Here is a 27080-nt window from a genome sequence, read left to right on the forward strand (position 1 = left end):
CATATGCATTATGTTATATTTAATATATAATTATAACCATATATATCTATATACCTTTATATATTAAAATTGCAATACCCAGAGTAGGGACTATAAAAGCTACACAAAGAGATGCACACAGAAACACTACAGATAAATGGATAGATGGATAAAGATAGATGTTCAATATCATTAGTCATTAGGGAACTGCAAATTAAAACCACAATGGGAGATCACTACACACTTCTCAGAATGGCTAAAATAAAAATAGTGACAAGTGAAAGAAACCAATCTGGAAAGGCTGCACACTGTATGATTCCAACTCAATGACATTCTGGAAAAGGCAAAACTCCGGAGGCAGTAAAAAGATGAATGGTGGTCAGGAGTTAAGTGAAGAGAAGATGAGTAGACAGAACACAGAAGCATTGTTCAGGTGGTGAAACTATTCTGTAAGATATTATAATCAGTGAATCCATGTTACTATCCATCTGTGCAAACCCATAGACTATACCACACCAACAGTGAATCCTAATGGAAAGTACTGACAACAATGAATTTACCACTCTGCTGATGCAGACAGTGGGAGAGGCTGTGGGTGTGTTGGGGGGAAGGGGCATATGGGAACTCTGTACTTTCTGCTCAGCTTTGCTGTGAATCTAAAAGTACTCTAAAGGAATAGCCTATTTTAAAAAAAGACACTGAAACACAAAAAGGTGGTAGATATGCAGAGAAACTGGATTACTCATATGCTGCTGCCGGAAATGTAAAAGAGGACAGCCCCTCTGCAAATCACTTTGGCAGTGTCTTAAAAAACTAAACATGCAATTACCATATGACCCAGCAATTGCTATTCTGGGCGTGTATCCCAGAGAAATGAAGACTTATGTGTCTGTAAAACCTGTCCATGAATGTTTACAGCAGCTTTATTTGTAATAGCCCCAAACTGGAAACAACCCAAATGTCCTTCAACAATGAATGGTAACACTGTGGTGAATGCATACCAGGAAAAGTACTAGGCAATAAGATGAACAAACTAGTGTATATACAATCTGGAGGACTCTAAGAGAATTATGCTGAGTTTAAATTTAAAAAAAAAAAAAAAAAGGCTATGCCCAAATGTTCTATAGTGCGTGATTCTCTTCATGTAACATTTTTTTTAAATGACAAAATGACAGAGATGGAGAACAGATTAATGGTCACCGGGCATTAAACAGCAGGTGTGAACAATAGGCAAATGGACTGGTTATTTGAAGGCAACTTGAGGGATCCTTGTGGTAATGAAAATGTTCTGTGTTTTGATTGTAACACTGTTGATAATCTGGCTGTGACATTGTACCATAGCACTGCGAGATGTTCCCATTGAGAGAAACTTCGAGAAGGGTACAGGGATCTCTCTCTGTTGTTTTTATCTTTATTTTTTTAATAACTACATGTGAATTGATAATTATCTTAAATAAAATTTGAATTAAAAAATTGGCTGAAGTGAGCCTATCACTACAAGGAAGACAGTATTTGTTGCCAATGATAAGATTTAAGTTTTCAAGCAAAAATCCAAATTTTAGAAAATTTGCTTTTGCCACCATGAGTATCAACTTCCCAAGACTTAAAGACTTTTTTTTATAAGATCAGTAGTGATATTAACTAACGTCATATTTTGATACGGTATAATAAATGTGCCACAAGCTGTAAGCGAGGCATAACTCAGTGAACCAGTAAGGTATTTTCTAAATGACCAATACACAATATTACAAAATCATGCATAGATGAAAGATCCATTCTGATCCTAGACGGAATACAAAAGTTTGTTGATACTGTCTCAGATTGCAGTTGCAGCTAAACTTTAAGAAATTACCATTTGTCAACTTTAAACAAAGTATTCAAAAAGACTATCCAAAATTACCTGAAAAGCTATTTAAATACACCTCTCATTTCCAATTACATACCTGTGTGAGGCTAGATTTGCTTTGTATCCTTCAATAAAAATTGTATCTGTATCACAACACACGAATGCGGACACATATGGGAGAATTCAACTGTTTTCTAATAATCCAGACGGTAGGGATATGCAAAAAATTATAAAACAAATCTAAATTTCATTTTTTTGAAAAAGAGTTATTTTTCTTAAAAATATTATTTATACTAACATGTAAACATTGGGCTTATCATTTATTAATGATTAAGAAATACATAGCTTTACATTTTCCTGGTTTGAATTTCTAATAACATAAGTACTGATAAATGTGATATTCACAAGCAAAAGCTCTTTGGGTCCCTCGATCACTTTTAAGAATGTGGAGGCTCGGGGCACCTGGGTGGCTCAGTGGGTTGAAGCCTCTGCCTTCAGCTCAGGTCATGGTCCCAGGGTTCTGGGATCGAGCCCCACATCAGGCTCTCTGCTCAAGCAGAGAGCCTGCTTCCGCCTCTCTCTCTGCCTGCCTCTCTGCCTACTTGTGATCTCTGTCTGTCAAATAAATAAATAAAATCTTTAAAAAAAAAAAAAAAAAAAAAAGAATGTGGAGGCTCCTGAGACTGAGAGCTTGGAGAAGCACTGTTCTGGGAGTTAAAAGTTTTCTAGTTGATTGCAGTTGCATGTTCAAACAAATTCTAAACCCAGCTCATGTTCTGAAGAGTCTGTGGAAGAAAACAAGAAAGTAGCCAGCTTTGGCCAGAGGGGCACGTGTTCCCGGAGAGAGAGGGAGCTGTCCTACTACCCCTCCTTACACTGGCACGGGACCACACGCAAATGCTGAGACAGCATGTAGATCATTTCCACTGGGTGTTTCCAGTGGGTGCCCAGGTGATCACTTGTGAGGCCACTGCCCTTGGCCCCCAAGGGAAGGATCAGTAATTTGGAAAGCTATCCCTAGTTATTGTGCTACTTTTATAGATGATATTATACTTCTCCAGGAGCCTGAATTGCTTCCCTTCTTTTAAAAGCAAAAACACAAACAGTTCAGCAATTAGACTTTCACCAAAAAATGATTTATAGTATATCCAGCTCTTTACAGAGAAGATCCATTTATAGAAGAACAAGGAAGTTGGACTAGATTCTAGGTGAAATCCATGATGAAGAATCCTTTTTAATTTCATTTGCTGGCCATGTCGTTGAGTTGATCTTCAAAATGCATGTTGCTAAAAGGGGAAAGAACAATTGATGATTTAATTTCTAAATTTAAAGACTGTCATTTCAATGAATCACAGTGAAGCAGTCTCATTTTTAAATGAAGTGCCATCAACAGGCTCCTGGCATCCCTGCCTGCTGCTGGGCTGTCCCAGCCGGGTCTCCACGAAGATGCCCTGGCCTGTCTGGCTGGCCTAATTCAGAGGCTACACCATCACGATGAGCACACACTGCAGCCTCAGAAGGAAAGGCATTCTGATTTGAGACCTAAAGTAGATCTGGAGATGCTGCTCTCAGTGAATTAACTGTAGAAATGTTTAGACTGGAGGACATGTAAATTGATTTCTTGCCCTTGGGAATATGGCGGTTAGGGGTGTGTGTGCGCGCGCGCGCGCGCGTGTGTGTGTGTGTGTGTGTGTGTTGTGTTACTTAAAGGCCCTACCCTGTCCCTGATACGCTAATAATTATTCTCTTCCTTGATTTAACTTCCTTCTTTCTCTCTCTTCTCTTTATCATTTTCTTTAACTCCTTCCAACATTTGCTTCATAAGTCAGCCCTTTTAATAGCGTGTATATTTTCCAGTTTCCAGAAGAATAACCTGGCAGTCCTGTCTATTCACTAATGTGTCCTCTCTTCCCTAACCACTACTCCAACCCTCAAGTGCACCCCTCTTGGCCCAGGGCACCGTGCTTGAGGTATGACTTTTATCAGGTTGGCTTACCAGACCATTGGCTGGTCTGTCCTTTTTACTTTGAGTCATAAAGCACACCAGAAATACTTGTTTGTTTGTTTGTTTGTTTGTTTGAAACAAACACAACAAAACACCTATATACATTTTAAGTACTTTTCTAATAAGCTTGAGAAGTAATAGCCGTGCTTTGTATTTAGTATTTAGTATTTACCTGTAAATAAATACTAAATACTTTGTATTTAGTATTTAGCTGTAAATACTTCCTGTTGTTGAAGAAATGCAACAGCAGTGTATGCAAATTTGCTTTCTGCTCGTTATCATTGTCCATCTTCTGACTAACTTCACAAACAAATTTAGTGCCTCAATACCAGTTTGTCCACTTCAAAAAATTAGAGTTGTAAAATATAGTATGTCTTAAATTGCCATTTTTCTTCAGAAAATATGCTCTTGATTTAGTTCACTGAAGTATTTCTAGTTTCAGAGATACCCTCATTGGGCACATTTTTTCTTTAGCTTTGTGGGTAGTTTTCAGAGACTCTGTTTTGAATGAAATAGACCTGGAAGAATTTTATAGCTTCACTTTTAAACAATGTTCAGATTTGATGCCATTTTCCTTGGGCTCTTTCGTGTGTGAGACGAGGAGTCTGTGTGCTCTACTCCTGCACATGTAGTGGGTGCTGGGGTGCACTGCTTAGTCCTGCCCTTCAAAATAAAGGCTTTCTTGCCGGACATGCCCTTGCCACGAGGGGCCCTTCCTCACCCAATTCTCTACTCCCTCCCAGAGGGCAACCGCAATCCAATGGCTATGATGCTGGTTGTACATTGGCTTTGTCTAAATTCTGGACAGTATCCCAGCTCTGTAGCAGGGCCAAGGCCTCAGCTGCAACCCCATCCCCATGTTCCGTGTACCCTCACCCTCTGCCCTGTCCATCTTCCCGTACTCCGTTACTCTGTTCTCCCAGGAGCACTCTCTCTGGGGAAGCCAATCTCAAACAAGGTGGTTTCAAGAATCTATTGCCATTTTAGAGACCTTCTGAGACAAGACTTTAAACCCTCTACTTGAAAATCTTGCCTTAGAGTTAGTTACTGCACATGGAGCCCAATGGATTGGAACCTTTGTTAATGGAAAAGCCTCAAACAGGCCGGCACCCCCTTCCTACAATACTGAGCTGAATCACCCCCAAAAGACCTTTAGAGCAAAAATTCTTACAGTTCACCTGTCCCCTCTATCAGGAAGGTTGGGGTTAGAGGCAAAATCTCTTTTGCCCTTCAGAAAGGTCACAGACCCTCATCCTAGAAAAAGTGTACAACCATACACAATTTTGGATATAATTCCAGGAGGATATGAACTCCTTCCCAAAAGCCCTCATGGACTCCAATTTAAGAACTATTGACCTGGGCGCCTGGGTGGCTCAGTGGGTTAAAGCCTCTGCCTTCCACTCAGGTCACCATCTCAGGGTCCCCACATCAGGCTCTCTGCTCAGTGGGGAGCCTGCTTCCCTCTCTCTCTCTCTCTCTCTCTGCCTGCCTCTCTGCCTACTTGTGATCTCTGTCTGTCAAATAAATAAATATAATCTTTAAAAAAAATAAATAACTGTTGACCTTTCATGAAGGTAACAGGAACTCATGGTTTCAAAGCTGTTATCCAGCATAGAAAATAAAGAAGTTCTTTTTTAAGCATATAAGAAAGTCCTAATTTCTCTTCATATGATTTCATCAATAGGATTTGAATCGCCAAATATGAGACTCGACTTACATTTTCCAGAGATAAATCTGTCGTATTTGAACTTGTCCTTCTTTGATATTTCTTTCTGATGCAATAGACAGTGACAAGAGTGACTATCAGCATCAGGGCAAACATAGCGGCGGTGGAAGATGCAGCAATGACGATGGTGTCCCGGGTGGAGCCTCTCCTCTCACACCTCTCCCCCATGTACCACCAGTCTTTCCCTGACAGACACCTGCACATTGGAATGTGACCAGAGTTATGAATTGATATTTCAGTCAACATTCAGGTCACTGATATATGGAACTCAACCAGATGGGAATGATTAGACCAGCTCCAGGAGACCAAGCAAGGCCAGTGGAAAAGAAATGGGATTACTTGGGACGCCTGGGTGGCTCAGTTGGTTGGGCAGCTGCCTTCAGCTCAGGTCATGATCCCAGCGTCCTGGGATCGAGTCCCACATCGGGCTCCTTGCTCGGCAGGGAACCTGCTTCTCCCTCTGCCTGCCACTCTGTCTGCTTGTGCTCACTCTCACTCCTCTCTCTCTCTCTCTCTCTGACAAATAAATAAATAAATCTTTAAAAAAAAAAAAAAAAAAGAAATGGGATTACTGCTCAAAACAGTGGCCCTAAGGTGGGAAAGGAAGGTGATGTAGATAATGGAGAAAATTAAGTTCTCATGTGTCAGTGTCTCCACATCCCCCCTGTACCCCTTGGCCAAGCTCATCCCAGAATGACAGAGGACTATCTCCATCTAGAAAACAAGGACAGTCCCACTTCGCCACATCAGACTGTTGCGAGGACTTCAAAAGACATATATCTCATGAGGACTTTTTCAAGCAATTACAACATAATGTACTACTTCTTCATAAATAATTTTACCATTCTTCTGGCTACCCAAAGTCCCAAATGGAGAGCAAAAAATAAATATCCCATGAACGGCTTTGAGATGAGAACCAACAGACCATTCATGTATGAGATCAGTGTTTGACACTACAATACGGAAAGAATAAAATTTCTAACAAGAGAACGGGGAGATCTCATCCAAGTGACCCCTTACCTGCACTCGGCTTTCCCATTCTGGACAATGCAGATGCCATTGTTCTCACATTTGAAGTTCATGCAAAGGTCATTGATGACAGTGGTCTGGCTTGGCGGGCTTGGTGGGCTTGGCTGAACTTGTGTAGAATTAAGGTGGGAAATGTCTAAGGAGGGCAGAGGGAGCGTATGGATGGAAATCAGTTTGACTTTAGCATTTGGTCTTTAAGTTTCAAAATAGATGCTTAGGTTTCACAGGCAGTAAAATAATTAATAAGTCAAAATCTGAATGCAAATGGAAGCTGGGCCAGCCCACGGGGCTGTCACCTGAACTCCACGCTTGCCTGGGCCTGGGCTTGCCCGAGCTACAGAGAGCCCAACCCCTGAAAACCCACCCTCGAGGGACAGCAGTGCAAGTTGGTTGATGGATTTGCCCAAGGTCACAGGTCTCTCGCTGGAGGGAGCAGGCCGGGGGATATTCGACACAAGCCACTGGATCCCCCCAAACAACCAGGGCTCTACTCTTTGCAGTGCATCTGCTGCTTCTCCTCCAACCAGGTTGAACTGAATTGATGAACATGGGACTTCTCCTCTCGTACAGAAGATGATCTATCCCTTGACACAGTTATTCTTGAATACCTTTTTCCAAGAAATATCGTCTAGATTTCCTCTAATTGACATTGACATAAAAATTTCATGGGTTTTAATTGCACCACCTTTCATCACAAACAAGATGCTGATTTACTGAGATGGAAGTGGGTCTTTAATAGTAAATGAGTTACAATGGTGCCACCTAAAACATGGAAACTACCAGTATTCCTGGAAAATGTATTTATCAGCTGCCATGGGTAAGAAATTTTAAAAGACAATAGATTAATACTACTACTGACAAAATATATGTGTGTGTGCTTATATAGGACACATAAAAAATATACATGCATGCTTGTGTGCTCACATGTGCTCACATGCTTGTGTGCTCACATATACATATATGTGTATATATATGTATTCAAAAAACACAATAAAGACAATTCATTTCCAGTTTAATTTCATGTGCTTGTCTGATTTTCCTATTTCTGGAACCACAGAGTGTAATTTTATGGTATGATAGCTATACTTTCACTTGTTTCTAAAGATTTCTGGCATAAATTGTCCATGGCTCCGTGTGGTGGTAATTAAGTTATTTATCCTGGAATGGTCACTGTTTTCATTTAAGTTATTTTCATATTGTTAATAATTCATACAAAAAAAAAAAATCCCGCTAATGCCCATTTGCCCCATACCTAAAAATGGAACCCGGAAGAACACAGTAAATAATGGCCACGACAACAACAAAAATAGCTTATATACACCTATTTTTACTGACATACCTTCCACTGTCAGTAGAATATAAACATCATCTCCTTTTATAAAATCTCTACTTTTCAGCCTCTTGTGGGTTATAAAGGCGCTGGTTCCATAGCCTCGACCTCTTCTAAACTGAGTTCCATTAGGGAAAAAAGCCACTGCTCCCACTTTGGAAGGCCTGTCCCAAAAATAGTTTCCATTATCTGAAAAAGCAATTTGTATTAATGGATTGTGTTTAGCATCATCATAGCTTTTGGTGGTAGGAAAGAATAGGCAATGTGAAACACAATTAGGATAGAGCTCAAAATAATTAAATGATGCTATTGACCTGTGATGTATTCCCTGGCAAGTCACTGAAGCTTGTTCATTTATACTGTCCTAAAGAAAATGAGATCGCCTGGCAGGGGAGACCACATTCTGGAATTTGTGTGGAGACATACCAAACGTTTCCTAGGTAGGCTATCACACCCATACTCACTGGCCGGTGTAGAAACTCCCCTGCCCATTAAAATCATTCCTTAGTGACCTTGAGTCATACATAGTCCTTTAAACTAAGTTAAATCAATATGTTTCTGAGACTTTTTTTTTTTAAGTAATCTCTATAATATGGGGATCGAACTTACGACCACAAGATCAAGAGTCACATGCTCTATCGTCTGAGTCAGCCAGGTGCCTGAGAGAGTTTTTAATACTAACATAAAACAGTTCATCTCATAAGCTGAATTATTCACCTACCAGAGCAAAGCCCTTCAGGAAAAGAAGACAAAAGCACTGCATTTGGGGAAAGGTGATGACACACCCAACTTTGAGCCATTTTCAATGTCATTCAGGGAAATATGTTTGGGAGAAAAAAGTGAAGAAATTCTGAGCATCAAGTCCCTACAATCCTGCTTGTGAATATTTTTTTTTTCTATCAGATTAGTGGTTTCTCTTTTCCTGTGTCACTTAGGTCCATTTTTTTCATATATAGAATTCAAATTTGGCAATAATATTCACCTTGCCATAATTTCATTTTCTATTAGGTTCCCAGAGGACAAAGGATTACTAAAATTAGAAATGTGATCATTTTGGGGGGAGGAGCTGTTCGTTTTTGAGACTGGGAAGATAAGGAATGATGTCACCATTGGCAAGTCCTCCAGAACTTTTTAGTAAGAAGTTATAATCTCTTCTCAGAACCTTCCCAACACTCCAGAGCACCTACTCAACGTTTTCCTTCTCATCAGGAACCATCCCCTTCTATAAGAGCTGAATTGTGCAGGAATAATGTCAGTGTCTTCTCTAATTTTCAGAGACATTCTCAACTCGCATTCCTGACAGTGTCCTGCCTAGGGGACTCTGCTCACAATTGCTGAAGCCCTTCCCCTCAATATCTTCTGTTCCTAAAATTTGGGGTTCAATACTCCCTAGGTACCTGACCATGCAGTCTCTCATTCCCAAATCGTCTGTCCCTCCTAAAGCAGTGATCATGTATTAGCAATAAAGAAAATGAGTCACAAACCGGTGGTCATAGATGGGTCTGTAGTTACACTCCGCTGATTGGACATACGCTGTCGAATGTCAGGATTTTGATCCAAGAGTGTCATCGTGGCTTGTTGCCAAGGACACGGCCATTGTAATTGATCATCATTGGCTCCAGAAATCAAGTGAAAATATATTCCTGCATTAGTTGAGTGGTTTAGATTCAAGTGAATCTGAAAGGCATAACCTTTAGAAGAATAAAATGGAGGGCTATAGAGAGTTCCACTTGAGCTGCCAATAAACTGTGTGAAATTCTTTATATGCCAGATATGATGAGGGCACTGTGTTTCCGAAAGATTGATGTCATCAAGAGACAGGCCACCCAATGATGCACCAGCGCCTCTGACCCCTCCAAACACCACTCTGAATTTGTTGGTCACTTTCAGTGTTACATGGTGAAGCTGCCAGCTCCCCTTGGGTATCTCTGCAAAAGAGACATTATTATTTCAAAGCAAAGGACTGAGAATCCTGTGCAAATCAACATTAGGCTTTTTAACCTTCATAATAAGACAAATGATCACCCTTGAGCTATTGACGCCTATAGTGTGCGGTGTGATCTGCTCTCCTCTCCAGCTCAGGCCCTTCCCTTCCAGGGAGTTCTGTGCTGTCCAGCTGCTCTCTGGATTATCTGGATGCTTATCTATTTGTTTCTCAGAGAGGTCACCCTTTCCCAGCAACGGGTGACCAAACAACCACATCTAACTTAAGAATACTCCATGCCCTATAAATGAGTTACCCCCCATTCCATGTTAGCTAAAGCCAATATCTGTGCTTCTACCCAGGATTCCTATGAGACTCAGCCAAACCCTCATTTATAGTTGAATTGAAATACTTCCTTCACAATGCAAAATTTTCAGTCAACATTTTGGTAGTATTAAACAGGAATCCACCAAACCCCAGAAGACCCACATTTACCATTTACTCCTTAGATCATTTACTAGTGACTCAATGTTATAAATATGTTATCTAATACTTGATACCATCATCTTTCTCCCCATCCTACACTTGCCCCGTCACCATCATCCCCTCCCCTAGCTAGCAGCCCAGGCTATGCTATCTTGTCTTACCTTCTTCTATCACATACCCAAATAAGAAGCAATATATTTTTTTAAAAAAAGTTCAGAATCCCCTAGGTAGAGAACAGGAATTCATGTCGAGCTAGTAGTTAGCACAATGACTTAAAACTTTAATATATCAGCACTTAATGTGAAACACAATTATGTGAGAAGAAATTAGAAATATACAAATTACAGAAAATACTAGTATCCGTGGGTAGACTCTAGACTGAACAAAACTCTTTCATGAAAGCTTCCGCTTCATTACGATCAGCACTCTCTATTTAAAATCTGGATTCCTGGGGCGCCTGGGTGGCTCAGTGGGTTAAAGCCTCTGCCTTCGGCTCAGGTCATGATCCCAGGGTCCTGGGATTGAGCCCCACATAGGGCTCTCTGCTCGACAGGGAGCCTGCTTCCCCCCATCTCTCTGCCTGCTTCTCTGCCTGCTTGTGACCTCTGTCTGTCAAATAAATAAATAAAATCTTAAAATAAATAAATAAAATAAAATAAAATCTGGACTCCTAAGGAAGCTTCTGAAGTACCTTTTGTGCTACTGTTTATGGGAGGAAAATGGTATGACATATAGCATAATGTAGACTGATTTTATAATAGGTTTTCACAATTCGGTCAAAACAAGTGGTTGATATGCGGAGCAGACAGTTACAGGCAGCAGGGAAATTTCTTAAACCACCTGCTTTCATAGCTGGTCAGCTATGACCCACCTCTTGGACACAAGATTGGAATGGAGTGTTGCCCTCCCTCCACTCAGGAATTGCTCCAGAAGTTGCACTTAACCCAAATCGTAACAATTATAATTCTACACTGGGATTTTTTTTTTTAAACTAGAAATTAGCAGAAGAGTCCTTTTTCCAGTTTGATGGCACATTTGATAATATGGAAGCTGGGAAGTGAAATATCCAAAGCCCCAGTTCTGTGGACAAAACCCATCTGAGATAACAAGAGAGGTCCCTGACCATGTTCAGGGATAGGTCCAGCCCTGCCTGAGGCCAGTTCCTCCTTCATCCATCCCACAGTCTTACATTGAACCAGTAACTTCCCATTTTGCCTAAACTAGCTTTCCTTATATTTATTTATTTTTTTATTAACATATAATGCATTATTTATTTTAGGGTACAGGTCTGTGATTCATCAGTCTTAGACAATTCACAGCACTCACCATAGCACATACCCTCCTCAATGTCCATCACCCAGCCACTCCATTTCTACCCTCCCACGCCCCAGCAACCCTCTGTTTGTTTCCTGAGATTAAGAGTCTCTTACGGTTTGTCTCCCTCCCCAGTCCCATCTTGTTTCATTTTGCCCCCCTTCCCCCAACGAACATCCTCCCTGCCTCTCAAATTCCTCATATCAGAGAAATCATATGATAATTGTCTTTCTCTGATTGACTTATTTCGCTCAGTATAATACCCTCTAGTTCCATCCATGTCATTGCAAATGGCAAGATTTTGGTTTTTGATGGCTACATGGTATTCCATTGTGTATATATATATACCACATCTTCTTTATCCACTCATCTGTTGATGGACATCTAGGTTCTTTCCATAGTTTGGCTGTTGTGGACATTGCTGCTATAAACATTTGGGGCACATGCCCCTTTGGATCACTTACATTTGTATCTTTAGGGTAAATATCCAGTAATGAGATTGGGGGATCATAGGGTACCTCTATTTTCAACTTTTTGAAGGAACTCCATTCCTTGTTTTTTTTTTTAAGATTTTTTTTTAATTTATTTGAGAGAGAGCGAGTGGAGGGATGGCTAGAGAGAGAATCTCAAGCAGACTCCCCACTGTGTGTGGAGCCTAATGTGGGCCTTGATCCCATGACCCATGAGACCACAACCTGAGCCAAAAACCAAGAGCCAGATCCTCAAATGACTTACATCACCCAGGCACCCCTCTCTCATATTTTTATTACTTGCCAAGAACAGACCTCCTCAGGGCCACAGACTGAAAGAGTTAAGATGACCTCACTCTGAACCGAGACAATAAGAACGTTGACATTGTACCTTTTATTTCTTTCACAAGCGTCAAAGTACCAGTCACATCATCGGCAGAATACTCCCTGGTGTAGATATTCAGCTGGTCGTTTTCACTTCCACTGTTGTATAAATAAAACTGCAAGCACTGAAATCCTCTTTTAGGGTAGAATATTCGACTTTCCAGCATGGCTGTGGCCCCCACGCTTACAGAGCTACTGTTGAAATGCATGAAGAATCCAGAACCTGTTCAGAAAACAAAAGCAGAATTGACAAAGCAGATACGAGACACAGGCAGGCGTGTCTTGCAGGCTCTTGAGTTCTACTTAGTACCCACTGTGTGCAGAGCACTGTGCTGGGCATTTAAATACAGGTCCACGAGTAGGCAGTTGATAAAAGAGAACTTAGTCCATGTTTTCCTTCCTATAGCTTTCCAAAATCAGAAAAAAGCATCACCTTCTTGGTCTCGTCTCTCTCTGTCTCTCTCTCTCATCTTCTCCCTCCCTCCTCTCCTTCCTCCTTCCTTCTGGCCTATGGAGGACCACTATCCACTATCCAAATTTGCATTTATAACAAAAGGGTATTTTTATTGACATGTATTTGACATAGAGCATTGTGTAAATCTAACATGTACAACATGCTAATTCGATACATTTATATACTGTAATATGATTGTCGCCGTAGCAATAATTAGTAACTTCTCAACATGTCACATAATTGTCATTTCTTTTTTTGTGGTTGGAATAATTAAGTTCTAGTCTCTCAATAAGTTTAGTGATTAGAATACAGTATTGCTGTATATACAGGGCGTTAGATCTCCAGGGCTTTCCTACTACTCATTGTAAGTCTGTACCCTTAACATCTGCCTTCCAGCCCCCCCAACCCCTCCAAAAAAGGAAAATAAAAGGAAAAGCACTCATTACTGTTAGGGACCCCAACCACTGCCTAGACCAGCTGAGCTCTCATGCAATGACCCTGAGTTCTAAAGTCTAGTCTTATATCTTTGTTGCCAGGAATGAGCAAATAAATAAAAATGAACTACTTGTAGCCAAATAAATGACTGTTTAATTTAAAACAAAATCATGATGGAAAAGTATACTCATCTGAATAAAATCAAATTATACTTTGTCTCTTCATTTTCAGGATTTTTATAATAGGAGCGTGTGATCACAACGAGCTGAAATTCTGAAACTGACTAATTCACAGCCCTGTGCTGTTCGCTGGGAAGTCTCTTGTATCTCGTGAGCTTTGAGAACACCACCAGGCTATGCTGGAGATAAGAGCCCTTCCAGGAGGTACAGTGCCTTTCTGCTGTGGGCACAGACAGAGAGAGGCCTCACAGAGCCCAGCTCTGACTCACCGAAAGAAGAGAAAAGTCAGGAGAAAAGGCAAAGAAATGAACCATGCCCTTATAGGCACTGGACTCTTTCCTTAGTAGCAATCGAATGGGTTATCATTAACAATTCTGGTAGAAATCAGAGATAAAATCCCAGTCTTTCATAGCAAAGGAAAATGCTGGGCCCGCCAAATGTAAAATCCAGAAGTATCTCCCTCGTGTTACCTTTGCACTGGCCCATGCTGGAGTGATCGCTCTCTGGCCCCGTGGGAACCTGGGACACCCATTGCCAGTCAGCATTATCATCCGAACTTTGAATCATACCACACACATTTTCCAGTTCAAAATTGCATGAGTCCATAAAGCTCAGGGAAGTGGCTACAGAAGCAAAACAACAATTATTGACACTCCTCCACCATGATAATCCAAGTGATAAAAACGGAGTTTGTCACGGAAGTCCTGGGAATGCCAAGATGGCATTAAATACCAGGATGAGACTTCACTCATTCTGGGGGTTGAAGACCTCTTGATAGCTCCAAAACCAAGGAACTGATCAACACTGTTCATCTGAGTACTCTGTCTGCCCCTGAGACATTTTTCTCTAACTATCTAATGTATGGGAACCTCAGTCTACCTTCCTCTAAATATCCAGATTATTCAACTGCAGCGCAGATTATTTGATCCTGTCTGTATGACATCTCCTCATTAAAAAATCGACACGGGGCACGTTACTATAGGACACAATTTCTGTTTAGATCTGAAGGCCAGAACTTCTGAAAAGAAAAATGAGGCTTCCAAGCTGTGGATTTGGGATTTGGGTGACTTGGGTTTTTTTCTTTTATAAATATCAAACTTCAACTATAAACCATCAAACAACTATCAAACCATCATTTCAGAAAAGCCAGCGATGCTCTGCAAAATGGCGCAGGGCATAATCCTTCCTACATGCAGAGAAACACGGAAGGCATTTCAAAGAACTTGCCACGTACTGCAGTTATAAAGCCGATTCAACTTCAAGAGATCAGAGTCACTGAAATCCATTCGTTGGCCGATCACATCCATGAAGTCTGAGATCCTTGTGACAATTGTTGGCTCTGTTCCATTTTGGAAAGCAGTCTTGCTGTAATGCATTACCGAGGTATAATCATAGGGAACATTCAAGGAGTCTGATACTTGGTCATCGTAGGTGTTAAAATTGTGCTCTTTGCCTAAATGATAAATTTGAAAAGATCTTTAATTACTTGACGCCCACAACATTTAGCTTACCTTCTTCTAAGTTTCCATTACTGCCCAAGGTTGGATGTTAGCATTTAGCGTAAGACTCGAAGAACTTCTAATAGAAAGGTAGATTCTCAAAGGTGGGGTGGAGACAGTCAGAGTCATTGGCAGGTGCTGACGGGAGGATGGGGGCACCTGACGTAGATGGAGATGGAGGTTAGAGGACTTTGAGAGGTGTGGTGGGGAGGTACCTGGGAATGATAGCCCAGACAGGAGTCATCAGAAGGAACTGACATAGTCAGCAATTTCCTGGTCACTGGAACATGTGTGCAAGTGATATCGTACGCAAGTACATTTAGAGAAGATACCTAGCTGCTTAGCATCACACTAATGGGCAATGGATTGCAACTTGAAATGGGATGATTTCGTGGAAATAGTGAGGCGGATCTGATCTCCAAAGCTTACAGAAGTAAAACATCAAGACATCACTTTTTCCATTATTAACAGTTGGCAGGAGATGGCTCATGCTTGGAAATTCAGTTTTTAACAGGAAAAAAAAATGTAAGAAAACAAAGGAAATGTACCTGACTGAATTCTGTCCCACATTATCCTGACATAGTCATCCCGGTCAGAACGAGACTGCTCGTGCCAGAATCCCAGTGCGTGGAGGAACTCGTGTTGGACCGTGGCTATTCTGTCGCAGTTGGCCCCAATGGAGAGTTCCTGCTTCCCCATGTGCCTGTTTCCCACTGAAGACCAGCAGCTTACAGGAGAGTTCACAGGGCAGGGAGAGAGAGTGTTCTCATGATGTCTCAGGCCAGAATCCCCGGTGCCCAGGACACTCAGTTACCCACCTAGATCCTCCACTCATATATCAGGACACTGCATTTCTCTCCTAACCCTGCCGACCTATGAGAAACCTTACAGACCAGATGACATTTGGAGATCTGGCTCTGACACTGTTACAGAGGAGCAAGTCATCCCCCAATCAACCTAATAGTTCTGATCTTGAGCTGGAAATTTCTAAGTTTTTCACAGTGTCCTTGGTATATGAAAGACCACTAATAAGGTTTTATAGAAGTAGCAACTACGTGGAGTTTCTGAGCTTCGGACAAGAGACACTGTCCGTTTAACTCAAGTAGGAAGGGTAGTTAGGTTAATATAAATTGAAATACACATGCGTGCACACATACACACAGGTACCCACACACGTGTTTTACTGGAAGAGGGAAAGAAGGAGGTTATAAGCTACAAACGGCTGACGTTCCCTGACTTGTGGGATGGACGGCATGCAATCCCAGCCTCCCAGTCTTAATATGGTTGCATGTATGGAAATGCCATTTTTATAGCTAGAGACACTAAATGCAGTCTGTCTTTTACTCTACAGCAAAGAGCCAAGGAAGCCCCCCCACCCACCTCAAGGTCAGGGCCTAGAGCAATTGCTGCGACGGGTCACAGCTACAACATTCTCACTTGAACCCCTAGAAGACAAACTCTCCACCTTACCCGCTGCCCTTGAATACTGATATATAGTTAGCTTCTCCAGCCCAGGGCTTGAAGTCAATGCATGTTTTTAGGCGATAGCGTTCAAATGCATTAAGGATAACTCCCTTTGCGTTCATTTCTGATGGAAGAAAACCAACAAAAAAACACACATATTAAAATTATTCACCATTGAATGACTCACCATGGAAACATGGTGTGCAATATGTTATATATCATGAGTCAGTCCCTTCATGAATGTGTAGTGTTTTATTTTTACCAAATTTTGTATTCTATACAAATTAAGTATGTATCATATGCAAGTATTTTATTACTCTTCAGCTCCCTGATTTTGCCCCATTTTTATTTCTCTGGAACCTTTAGAGAGTACATTTCAGAACAACAAAAAAGACATTTCCTTATCTCAAAGAATAGATACCTTGGATCACAGGCAGCCAAAATGAACACTCACTGTCACAGGTTTCATCAGAGAAAATTATAGTATGTATTTGAAGCCCCACTGTAGAGCTTTTAATTTGAGGACCTTGAGATGGGAGAGTCCATGAATATGCTGAAATTATATGTGAAGTATCTGTATCTGTATTTATATCATCTCATCTATGTCTGTTCTGTATCTATATCATCTATATCAACTACCATCTATATCAGTCTATATCTACATCAATGAATGTGTTTCCTGGGGAAACTGTTCATGAGCTCCTCAAGTGAGTTCAGAGCCCAAATTAGGGTTAAGAACCATTGCTTCGGGGGCACCTGGGTGGCTCAGGTCATGATCTCAGGGTCCCGGGATCAAGCCCCCCATCAGGCCCCTGAGCAGGGACCCTGCTTCTCCCTCTCTCTCTCCCTCTGCTCCTCTCTCTCTCTCTCTCTGTCAAATAAATAAAATATTTAAAGGGAAAAAAAGAACCATTGTTTCAGAATGAAGAGGGATACTAACTGGTTGGGTAGATACAGAACTCAAAAAAGTCAGAGGCATGAAAGCAACAAAGACATCCAGGAAAAGAAGGGCAAGGGTTACCCCTTTCACGGGAGCTGCATCTAGCAGCAGGTAATACCTGAAGTGTAAGCGAAAAAACTCGAGCAGAATTTAATATGTTGATAATTCAATATGGTTAATATATTTCTGGAAAGCCAGAAATCACTCCCAGTGAACCCTTCATACCTATTTACTAACCCTTCGTAGGTATTTTCTCTTGCTACCTGTAAAAGGGGCCTTGCTTAGTGATTTCCTTGGAGTCATTTGAAGTTGGTCTAAATTTCAGAAATGTGAGGAAAGACTCTTCTCACTTGGAGCACAGAGAGTAAGTTCAAGGCCACAATATGAAACAGAGGTAAAGGACTTCCTAAGTAAGAAAGAATCAAAATCATAGAATAAGGGGTGCCTGGGTGGCTCAGTGGGTTAAGCCTCTGCCTTCGGCCCAGGTCATGATCCCAGGGTTCTGGGATCAAGCCCCACATCGGGCTCTCTGCTCAGCAGGGAGCCTGCTTCCTCCTCTCTCTCTCTGCCTGCCTCTCTGCCTACTTGTGATCTCTGTCTATCAAATAAATGAATAATATCTTTAAAAAAATCATAGAATAAAAAAATGACCTATATAAATTTGAAATTTAATTACATTATAAAACTAATGCAAAATGATGCTATAATATTAACTAAAAAAAAGCAGATCAAAAAACAGATCAAAAAATTTAAACAGGGGCGCCTGGGTGGCTCAGTGGGTTAAAGCCTCTGCCTTCAGCTCAGGTCATGATCCCAGGGTCCTGGGATCAAACCCCGCATTGGGCTTTCTGCTCAGCGGGGAGCCTGCTTCCCTTCCTCTCTCTCTGCCTGCCTCTCTGCCTACTTGTGAATCCCTGTCTGTCAAATAAATAAATAAAATCTTTAAAAAAAAAATTTAAACAGACACACCAGCTGGCTCAGTTGGTAGAACATGCAACTCTTCATCTTGGGTTTGTGAGTTCAGCCCCAACTGGGTGAAGAGTTTACTTTAAAATAAATAAATAAATAAATAAAACAAAACAACTTAAAAAAATTTAAAATGCTATGGCTATACCCATGTAAAAATGAACACAGTTTGGATGGTAAGATTTGGACTGAATTTTTTTACCTAACATGTTTGATTTTTATATGTGTATCAATTTATTTTTTAATTTTTATTTTTTAATCTTTTCTTGGCTTTTTCTACCTACTCTTGGTTTTTCGTCTATGTTTCTGGCCAGTCCTACCTTCTCAATAACTTCTATTAGATCTTCCATCTATATCAATTCTAGAAAGTTGTCCTCCTGAGCTGAATTCTAATCTTGGCCATCTTTCCCCTCAATACCACCTTATTGGGCCACTCAATAAGATCCAATTATCTAAGGAGCACCTGTTATATGCAGGGCATTGTGCAAGGTGCTCATCCATGCCCATGGCTTCAACCATCTCCCACAGCCTAATAACACCCAAATGCTCTCTATCTTTAATGACCAGGCCATACACCAATTTATATGATCTCCCCACCACAGTGGGCCTGATACATTTCAAACCCTATATGCCAAATGCTAATTTCCACCACACTTCTCTATTCCACCCTCTTCAAGACATATTTCCTATTCTTGATGAAGGCACCATCCACCCAACTGCCTAAGACTGAATCCTGGGCACCAGGAACTCTTTACCTAGACCCACCTTCTTCTTGACCTCTTGCAATCAATCACCAAATCTAACAATTGCTTCCTAAATCTCCTTAGAATTGTCCATTCTTGTCTATCCTCCCTGAGGGAGTCTTGGTTCAGAAACTCTCAGTCTTTCCCTGAGTTTCTCCTATAGTCTCCTCATTGGTCTCCTTACTTTCTTTTTGCTCCACTTACGCTATATCTTCTACACAGAAACTAGCATGATCACAATCTCACATCTAGGTTAAAACTGTTGGAGGCTCCACATCACCATCATTAGGCACACCAAGTTCTTTAACAAGGGAAACACTCCCCAATTCCAATCTACATTCCAGTTAAGGGTCTTCTCCTTTCCTCACGCCTTTGCACGGTGACCCATCTGCCTAGAGCACCCTTCCTCTGCCACCAGCTTGCATGATCACTTTCTGCAAATTTCAAAGAAGCACCTCATCTGAGCAGATGCTCCAAGTGTTGACTTAGCAGATAGATAAGTAGCACTTCATGCAAAGTAGGAAATGTCAGTTGATGGACAAAATGAAAACTTGATTTCAGTACCACTTTACCCCATCCCTGGCACCAATGTATTACATACAACTTGCATAATTTTCATGGTAACTCAGCTGCACAGTGTCAACTGCTTCCTGATACATATGCCTTTATATCTAAGTTGAGTTCAATGCCCCTCCAAAGTGCTCCCTGGCTTTTGATCATATCACTAAATAAAATGTTTATTCCATTCTATTATAATTAACCCCTGGCATATCTGAATCTCCACTGAAATGTATGAACTTTAGGGAAAGTTTTCCAAAAAAGCAGTTCCCAAAGTGATTCTGGTAACTGGTACCATAAATAAAATGAGGACCATGTTTAGAGTTCTCCATTACAATTAAATTTCTTCTATAGAAAAGCTTTCTTTCATTTTGGATTGGATTCTTCTGACTTTTTAGTATTGAAATATTCTTTATTTTATGAAAAATGATAAAGATGATGGGTTCTTGCAGCTGTGTAAGTTCCTGACTTGGCAAAATAAAATGTTGGTAAAACAATGCCAGGTCCTAAAGTTTTGTATGTTTGTTTGATATTTTTAACTCATGTAAAATATGAACATATGAGAAACCACTGTTTTCAAATAAAGTCTAGCTTCCTGATGTTTATGTCCCCAGAACCCAATACAGAGTATGCTCTCCATAAATGTTGGCTACATTAATCCCTTTCTTGGTCAGAATTCAGCAACTATTTCAGACAAAATCATTTAGGTTCTTTTCATTGTTCATTTTGTGTAAATTTTTATAAGAAAATGTTCATGGCCCCATAAAGCAAGAAACAAACACTTCAAGACCATATGAGCCTACCCTTAAAAATACTGTAATTATAGGGCACCTGGGTGGCTCAGTCATTTGGGCATCTGCCTTCAGCTCAGGTCATGATCCCAGGGTCCTGGGATCAAGCCCCACAACTCTCTCTCCCTCAGTCTGCCAATCTCCCTGCTTGTGCTGGCTCTCTCGCTCTCTCTCTCTGTCAAATGAATGGATAAAATCTGAAAGAAAGAAAGAAAGAAGAAAGGGGGGAAGGGAGAGAGAAAAATACTGTGACTATATTCTGTCAGGAACATATATCAGTTACACATACTCCAAGGTATATACTAACCCAAGCTATCTTCTAGAACATATGGAATAGTATGAGGCCATCTGTATTCTTCTCCAATGATAGAATTTCTATCTTGTGCCTGTCAAAAATAAATGTGAAGGGTTAATTCATTGAATCAGGCAACAACTTGGGAAACAACAAATAGTTAATCTATAAATAAATGAAATTTAAAATGTAAGAAAGTAAGTTTAAGGGTGCCCGGGTGGCTCAGGGGTTAAGCCTCTGCCTTCGGGTCAGGTCATGATCTCAGGGTCCTGGGATCGAGCCCTGCATTGTGCTCTCTGCTCAGCAGGGAGCCTGCTTCCCCCACTTCTCTCTGCCCGCCTCTCTGCCCACTTGTGATCTCTCTCTGTGTCAAATAAATAAATAAAATCTTAAAAAAAAGAAAGAAAATAAGTTTAAAATGTAAGAAAACAAAATAATTTCATAGTAGTGAATGGTTGCTCTGATTCTGAGGTGGGAATAACACTTGTTTTATTCTAATCTGTTTTGAGGACAGTAGCCTCATGAATTAGGAAAGAAAAGAGATGAGATAAGAGAGAAGGGGAAGAGATGGAAGGGCAGATAGGCAGGAGTTAAATTACACGGGTCTTGAAGGCTGTGGGTAGTAAATTTGGATATTATTCCAAATGCAGTAGGAAGCTGTTGAAGAGTTTTGGGGTGTGTGTGTGTGTGTGTGTGTGTGTTTAAGATTTTATCTATTTATTTGAGATAAAGAGAGAAAGCAGGAGCAGGGGAGCAGAGGGAGAGGGAGAAGCAGTCTCCCTGCTGAGTAGGGAGCTCGATGTGGGACACCATCCCAGGACCCCGGGATCATGACCTAAGCCAAAGGCAGATGCTTAACCGACTGAGCCACCCTACTGAAGAGGTTCAAGACAGGAAGTGAAATGATGTTATTGCCTATTTAAAAGACCACTTTGTTGCCGGGGGGCGGGGGGGAGTGAGAGGTGAGGACAGGACAGGGTGGAAAAGATTATAGGGGAGCAATATTTGAAATAGACAAATTAGGAGAAAAGTAGGTTATTCGGAGCATGTGTGGCAGACAGAAATGACAGAACTTGCTAATGTATCAAATGCTGGGGTGAGAGAAAGGGCAGAAGCAAAGGTGACTCCTGGAGTTTTTACTTATTTGGGGGAGTAGGTTGATGCCTTTGCTAAAAGGGAAAATCTGGAAGGAGCAGTTTGCATGAAAAATCTGAGTTCACGTTAGGACACCTTACATTTGAGGCACCTCAAAGGCACAGAAATGGAACTGACAAATTGGAATTGACAAATTGGCAGCTGGATAGACCAGTCTGGAGCACAACGGAAGGAACGGATGAGAGCCACACACTTGGAGTCATCAGCAAAAAGATGACATGTCAAGCTCTGGCACAAGGTGAGATCAAGAAGGAGTACAGATAGAAGAGCCCAGGACCAACCATTGGATACCACAGTTCTGCTTCTTCAGTTGAAGTTCCCCGTGGAGGTTTGATTTAAACTATCTGTAAAGTACCTATGTTCATCTGTGTGCCATGTACTCTTCATGCATAGATGTGTTTACCTGGCAACACTGTCGTTAGCTGTCAAGATAGAAATCACAAAATCTACCTTTTATGGTAAAAACCTTATTCATCGATGACGTTTACAAATTCAGGTTAGCTTTGTTTCAACTAGATTAAATCAGTGAGGTTCTATTTAAAAATGAAAACATCATATTGTTCCAATAATGAAAGTCCACCAGATCAGTAAGACCAAGGGGTACATGGTGAGTGATGGTGGCATTGACAACACAGAAATCTGAGAAATGGCTGATGAAGGCACCATTATGGGAGTCCCTCAGAGTATAATGTTTTCATTGAATACATCTGTCACCATGACAATGCACCCTTAGAGATAGCTGGGCTTAACAAAGTCCATGCTGTCTAATCATTCTCAGATACTCTGTATTTTGGTTTGCAGTAATTAACAGAAGATTCTTCCTTGCTATGTTTCAACTCACCCCATCAAGTCTAATGTCTCCCTCAAAAAGATCCAGTCCCAAATCTAAGAGGGAAGATAAAAATTCATGTTAGCAAACTGGATTCGAACTCTCCACTTCATAAAAATGTAAAAAAAAAAAATCTACAAACCTTCATTGATATCAAATATATCTTGATCGAGTCCACCATCTACATCTTTAACTAAAGGAACAAAAAAAACCCACATTAAATATTATGCTTATGAAAAAAGACAATCTTCATCAATTACAAATTAAAAGTAAGTTTTTTTCCCCTCAGAACCTACTAGGTTCTGATTCAATGTACATTGACTGATTGATTTACTGAGAATGGGTTCTGATTCACTATACATTGATTGACTGATTGATTGATTGATTGATTAACTGAGAACCCGCCATGAGCAAGGCTTGGGGCTATAGGGCTTTTGCATATATGCTCTTGTCCTATCCATGTCCCTTGAATTCTAGATCTCCAGGAGTAAGAAATTGGTCACTCTATATAATATTAAACTTAATTTTAAAGACTAGACTAGATGATTAAGTTAAATAGGAAGCAAATGTTTAAATTAGGTCAAACCATTCCAATCTGCCCAATATATCCCTTGCTAGTAATAAACCTTGGAACTCTCAAGCAGAATTCCTAATTTAAATTTGAATTACTCTTTTAAATTACAAAGGAGTGGATAATAAAGCCAAATCTCTAAGTGTACAACAGAAGAGGATGGCCATCAGGTCTATCTGAGTTTATATAAAAATAGCAAAAGTAATAATAGCAAGCATTGATGGTATGCCTTGTGTCAGTCACTGTGTTTGCACTTTCCCATATCACCATTTATTTTCTGCTGGGTATGTGGAATCTTGGAACAGGAACAATAAAACATTTCTCAATAAATCAAAAGAAGGCAGTGTTTGATTAAAGTTCAAAGCAATTATAAAATTATGCATATGCAATTATGCATTGTGCTTCTCATTAAATGTGTCTTGAGTTTTTCTGTTCTGTTGTTCTATTATCCATATAACTTTCTTTTACTATGACTTAGAGCGAAAACTCAAAATAGACTCACCAAAGTTGTCTCGAGTTGGCTGAGAACAAACACATGAAAAAAGGCATTATTATGACACCCACGACATAAATCACCTTCTTCCAATTTATATCTAGCAATTTGTGGAGGTTTTTTTCATTAATATTATGGATTTCTTTCTGGCGTACATCCAAGAGAGTTAATTTGGAGTCTAAAATAACTTTTCGAGGAAAGGGTCTTCTTATTTCATATAAAAAAATGAAACTGCCTGTGATACTAATTTGAAGGTGAAAGAGACAAGAAACCAACTTCACAGATTGAAAAGAAGGCAGAACATAAGACTCTGTCCCTCAGATAAGCTTTCACCTTAAACATGATTCTCTAGAGGATTCATGGAGCAATGTTTGAAAAACCTAATAATTTATCCCCATCATTGAAATATTATTGTAATTTATAACAATCCCTTCTAAAGAAATCTTATGGAAGACTTCATTAATCATGTTTTACTTTCACATTTTTCTCAAGACTCTGCTTTCAAAGACAATACCAAATGTTTAAGGAAAAAAATCAGTGGCTCTACTTTGCAATTAAAAAAAAAAAAAAACTAAAACTTCTGAAAATAAGTTCTACAAGTGACCACATGAAAACCCAGAATACATGCCTAGTAGAAGAACTTATGTAAATCTGAGAAATGTCTTAGTGGAGTCTAGTGAAAAAGTTCATGGCACTGGCAGGTAGTAGGTTTCGGTTATATTCCAGGTTCTGCCAACTCAGAGCAAGTCAGTTCACCCTCCCGAAACTCAGACTCTCTATAAAACAGGTTAATATGGCTTACATATTCTAATACCAGAATCCTATGGACTGTTTCGCAAGCAGTGGGAATGAACTGATTGGATAGTTTACCCTTCTTTTTGATATTAAGAAGTGCCTTATTTGTCTCACATGTTAGTCACACATAGGCACACTCACAGAGAAATACCAATACACCTACTCGAAAAGTGTGCATAAGTGAAATTTTAATGTGTCTTAAATGGTATCTCTTGTTCTCGATGCTGTAGATGCCATTTACAGAATATCAACTCAATATAATCACTTATTTGTAAATCAAAACTAAAGCTTTTCCCCTAGGCATTTGAAACTTCATTTAAAACCCTGAGTTGGTCTGTACAAACTACCTGTCACTGTAGCAAGATGGGTTGAAACTGACAAAGAAACAGATGAGAAACCCCACGCTACAAAACCAAGTGTTTGCTTTGCCGGTGACATTCGTCATTCACTCCGTTCGAGTCTCACATCACCGTTAACAGCAATATGCATTTCACTCAGCAGTAAAAACGGAATGGCTGTCACATTTCGCATTTTCCACATTATCAAAAGAAAACTTGTTACACAAAAATGAAACTGAAAGAAATGTGTAACTTTATGTCAATATCTCTGACTCTTTCTCTCTGGGGGGGCTTCTCACTCCCTATGACTCTGCCTGCCCCTGCTGGCCCCAGAGGAACACTCATTTCATTACCGTTTTGAAATTCTTAAAAAACAAGAAATGAACAAGCAGGCCATTGGCCCCCAATTTTTCTAACCGTTTCCCAAACATCGTTTCCTTACCAAGCCAGGAACCATGAGCAGAACAGCAGAGAACAGAAAGCAAGGCAGGTACCATGAATCCATGTTATCACCTCCAGTTGAAGCCGCAAACTAGGAAAGTCAGAATATCATTTACTTTTTAAAAGGCAAACATCATAACTTCTAGCCTTTGATCTCAATGATCCATCTTGCAGGTCAGCTCACCGGGGTAGGAGTACCTACAATCAAAGTGTTAAAGTCCAGTATCCTGAATACAGCCCTGAGAGGAGTTGGTTGGCCTTTTTTTTTTTCCCCCAGGTCAACATTCAGTATCCAAGTGCCTGGCAGACACCTGGTAATGAAGTAAGTTCTCTCATATATACAGACTTGCCCCCAGGATTATTAACGGCCACTCGGGCAAAAGAAAATACCAAATTAATTTTTAATCTCAATCTTTCAAACAGTAACATTTTTTTTTTAAAGATTTCGTTTATTTATTTGAGAGTGAGAAACAGAGCACGAGCACAGGCCAGCAGGGAGGGGTGGGTGGCAAGGGCAGAGGGAGAGGGAGAAGCAGGCTCGATCCCAGGGTCTTGATCCCAGGGCTCCGATCACAACCTGAGCCACCCAGTTGCCCCTCAAACAGTAACGTTTGCGAAGCTCCTCGTGTTCATCGAACCCTGTGCTGCTTCCATATACCCAGTCGTGGCTCTTTATCATTCGTTCATTTAATCAAAAATTCATTGAGTTACAAAACCCACTTATGTGCTAGAAATCTGACATATTTGATAATTAGCTATAAAGTAGCAAAACAGCATGCCTCACTTCCTGAAAATTCCCAACAAGCAAATTCAAGGGGTAGGGTAAAAGGCTAGGGATGGCGGTCACCTGTTTCCTGATTAACTAATGTTCTCAACCCATCCCTTGATTCTTTCTCTTTTTCCTTCTTTTCTCTGGATAACTTCTCTTTAAAGACAACTTACTCTCCATGTTCCCATGAGTCTCCTCTCAACTTAAGGGCGATGCAGTATTATGGTTTTGGGACACCAGTTTTTCCCCCAGTGTTTCCTTCCCCACTCAGGACTGGTCTTCGCCCCACTCTGCACTAGTAGAAAAGGTATGGAGAGATGTGCGGTATAGACCGAGGACTTGAAAGGATGCTCTTTGTGAATTCAAGCAAGTCATTCCACCCTCTGGGGGTAGAACGAGTGTTCAACGGGAAAGTTAAAAATGGTAGGTAGGATCAATTCCTCACTCGCTCCCTGGGATCCCGCAGATAGTCTCTGGAATCCAAAATCTAATGTTCCTGGCTAGAGCTACAAGGAGACAAGAACAAAGAACTCTACAAGGAAAGCAAGAACTCCACAAAGGAAAGCATGCCTTCCGAGGAAGAGAATAACTCCTCTGAGATAAGAGTACCATGGAAGTATCAGAGAAGGCCACCAGGTTTAAAAGGCCGTGTGGATAAGAATAAGAATGTCTCCGTAGTGGGCTTCATAGAAGGACAACCAGGCACCGGACAGACCGATGGATGTTTCAGAGGAAGTCTGTGAGGACAGGTGCCATCAGGACCGGATGGCGGCCTTGGCCTACTTAGCTTAGGCACAAACCAAGGTTAAAAGATAGGAATCCTCAGTGGGCTGCAACTAAATTTTTCCCACTTATGTGGATAGGGATTCAAACTA

At 40.6% G+C, this 27080-nt stretch overlaps 1 protein-coding gene across 1 annotated transcript; it reads right to left on the reverse strand.

The window, feature by feature from the left end:
• Positions 1 to 2941: 2941 nt before the first annotated feature.
• On the reverse strand, positions 2942 to 15782 carry MEP1B (meprin A subunit beta). The gene is made up of 9 exons (XM_080821930.1): positions 15609 to 15782; positions 14796 to 15014; positions 14032 to 14184; positions 12501 to 12716; positions 9400 to 9843; positions 7925 to 8104; positions 6577 to 6721; positions 5548 to 5752; positions 2942 to 3111 (listed from the first exon to the last, which is right to left on the reverse strand). Exons 1-9 carry the CDS (start codon positions 15757 to 15759, stop codon positions 3097 to 3099), a joined length of 1728 nt encoding a protein of 575 aa, XP_080678056.1. The 5' UTR covers positions 15760 to 15782; the 3' UTR covers positions 2942 to 3096.
• Between the last annotated feature and the right edge of the window lie 11298 nt (positions 15783 to 27080).

Source organism: Martes martes, assembly GCF_963455335.1.
Source record: "Martes martes genome assembly, chromosome: 13".
Taxonomy (NCBI): Eukaryota; Metazoa; Chordata; class Mammalia; order Carnivora; family Mustelidae; genus Martes; species Martes martes.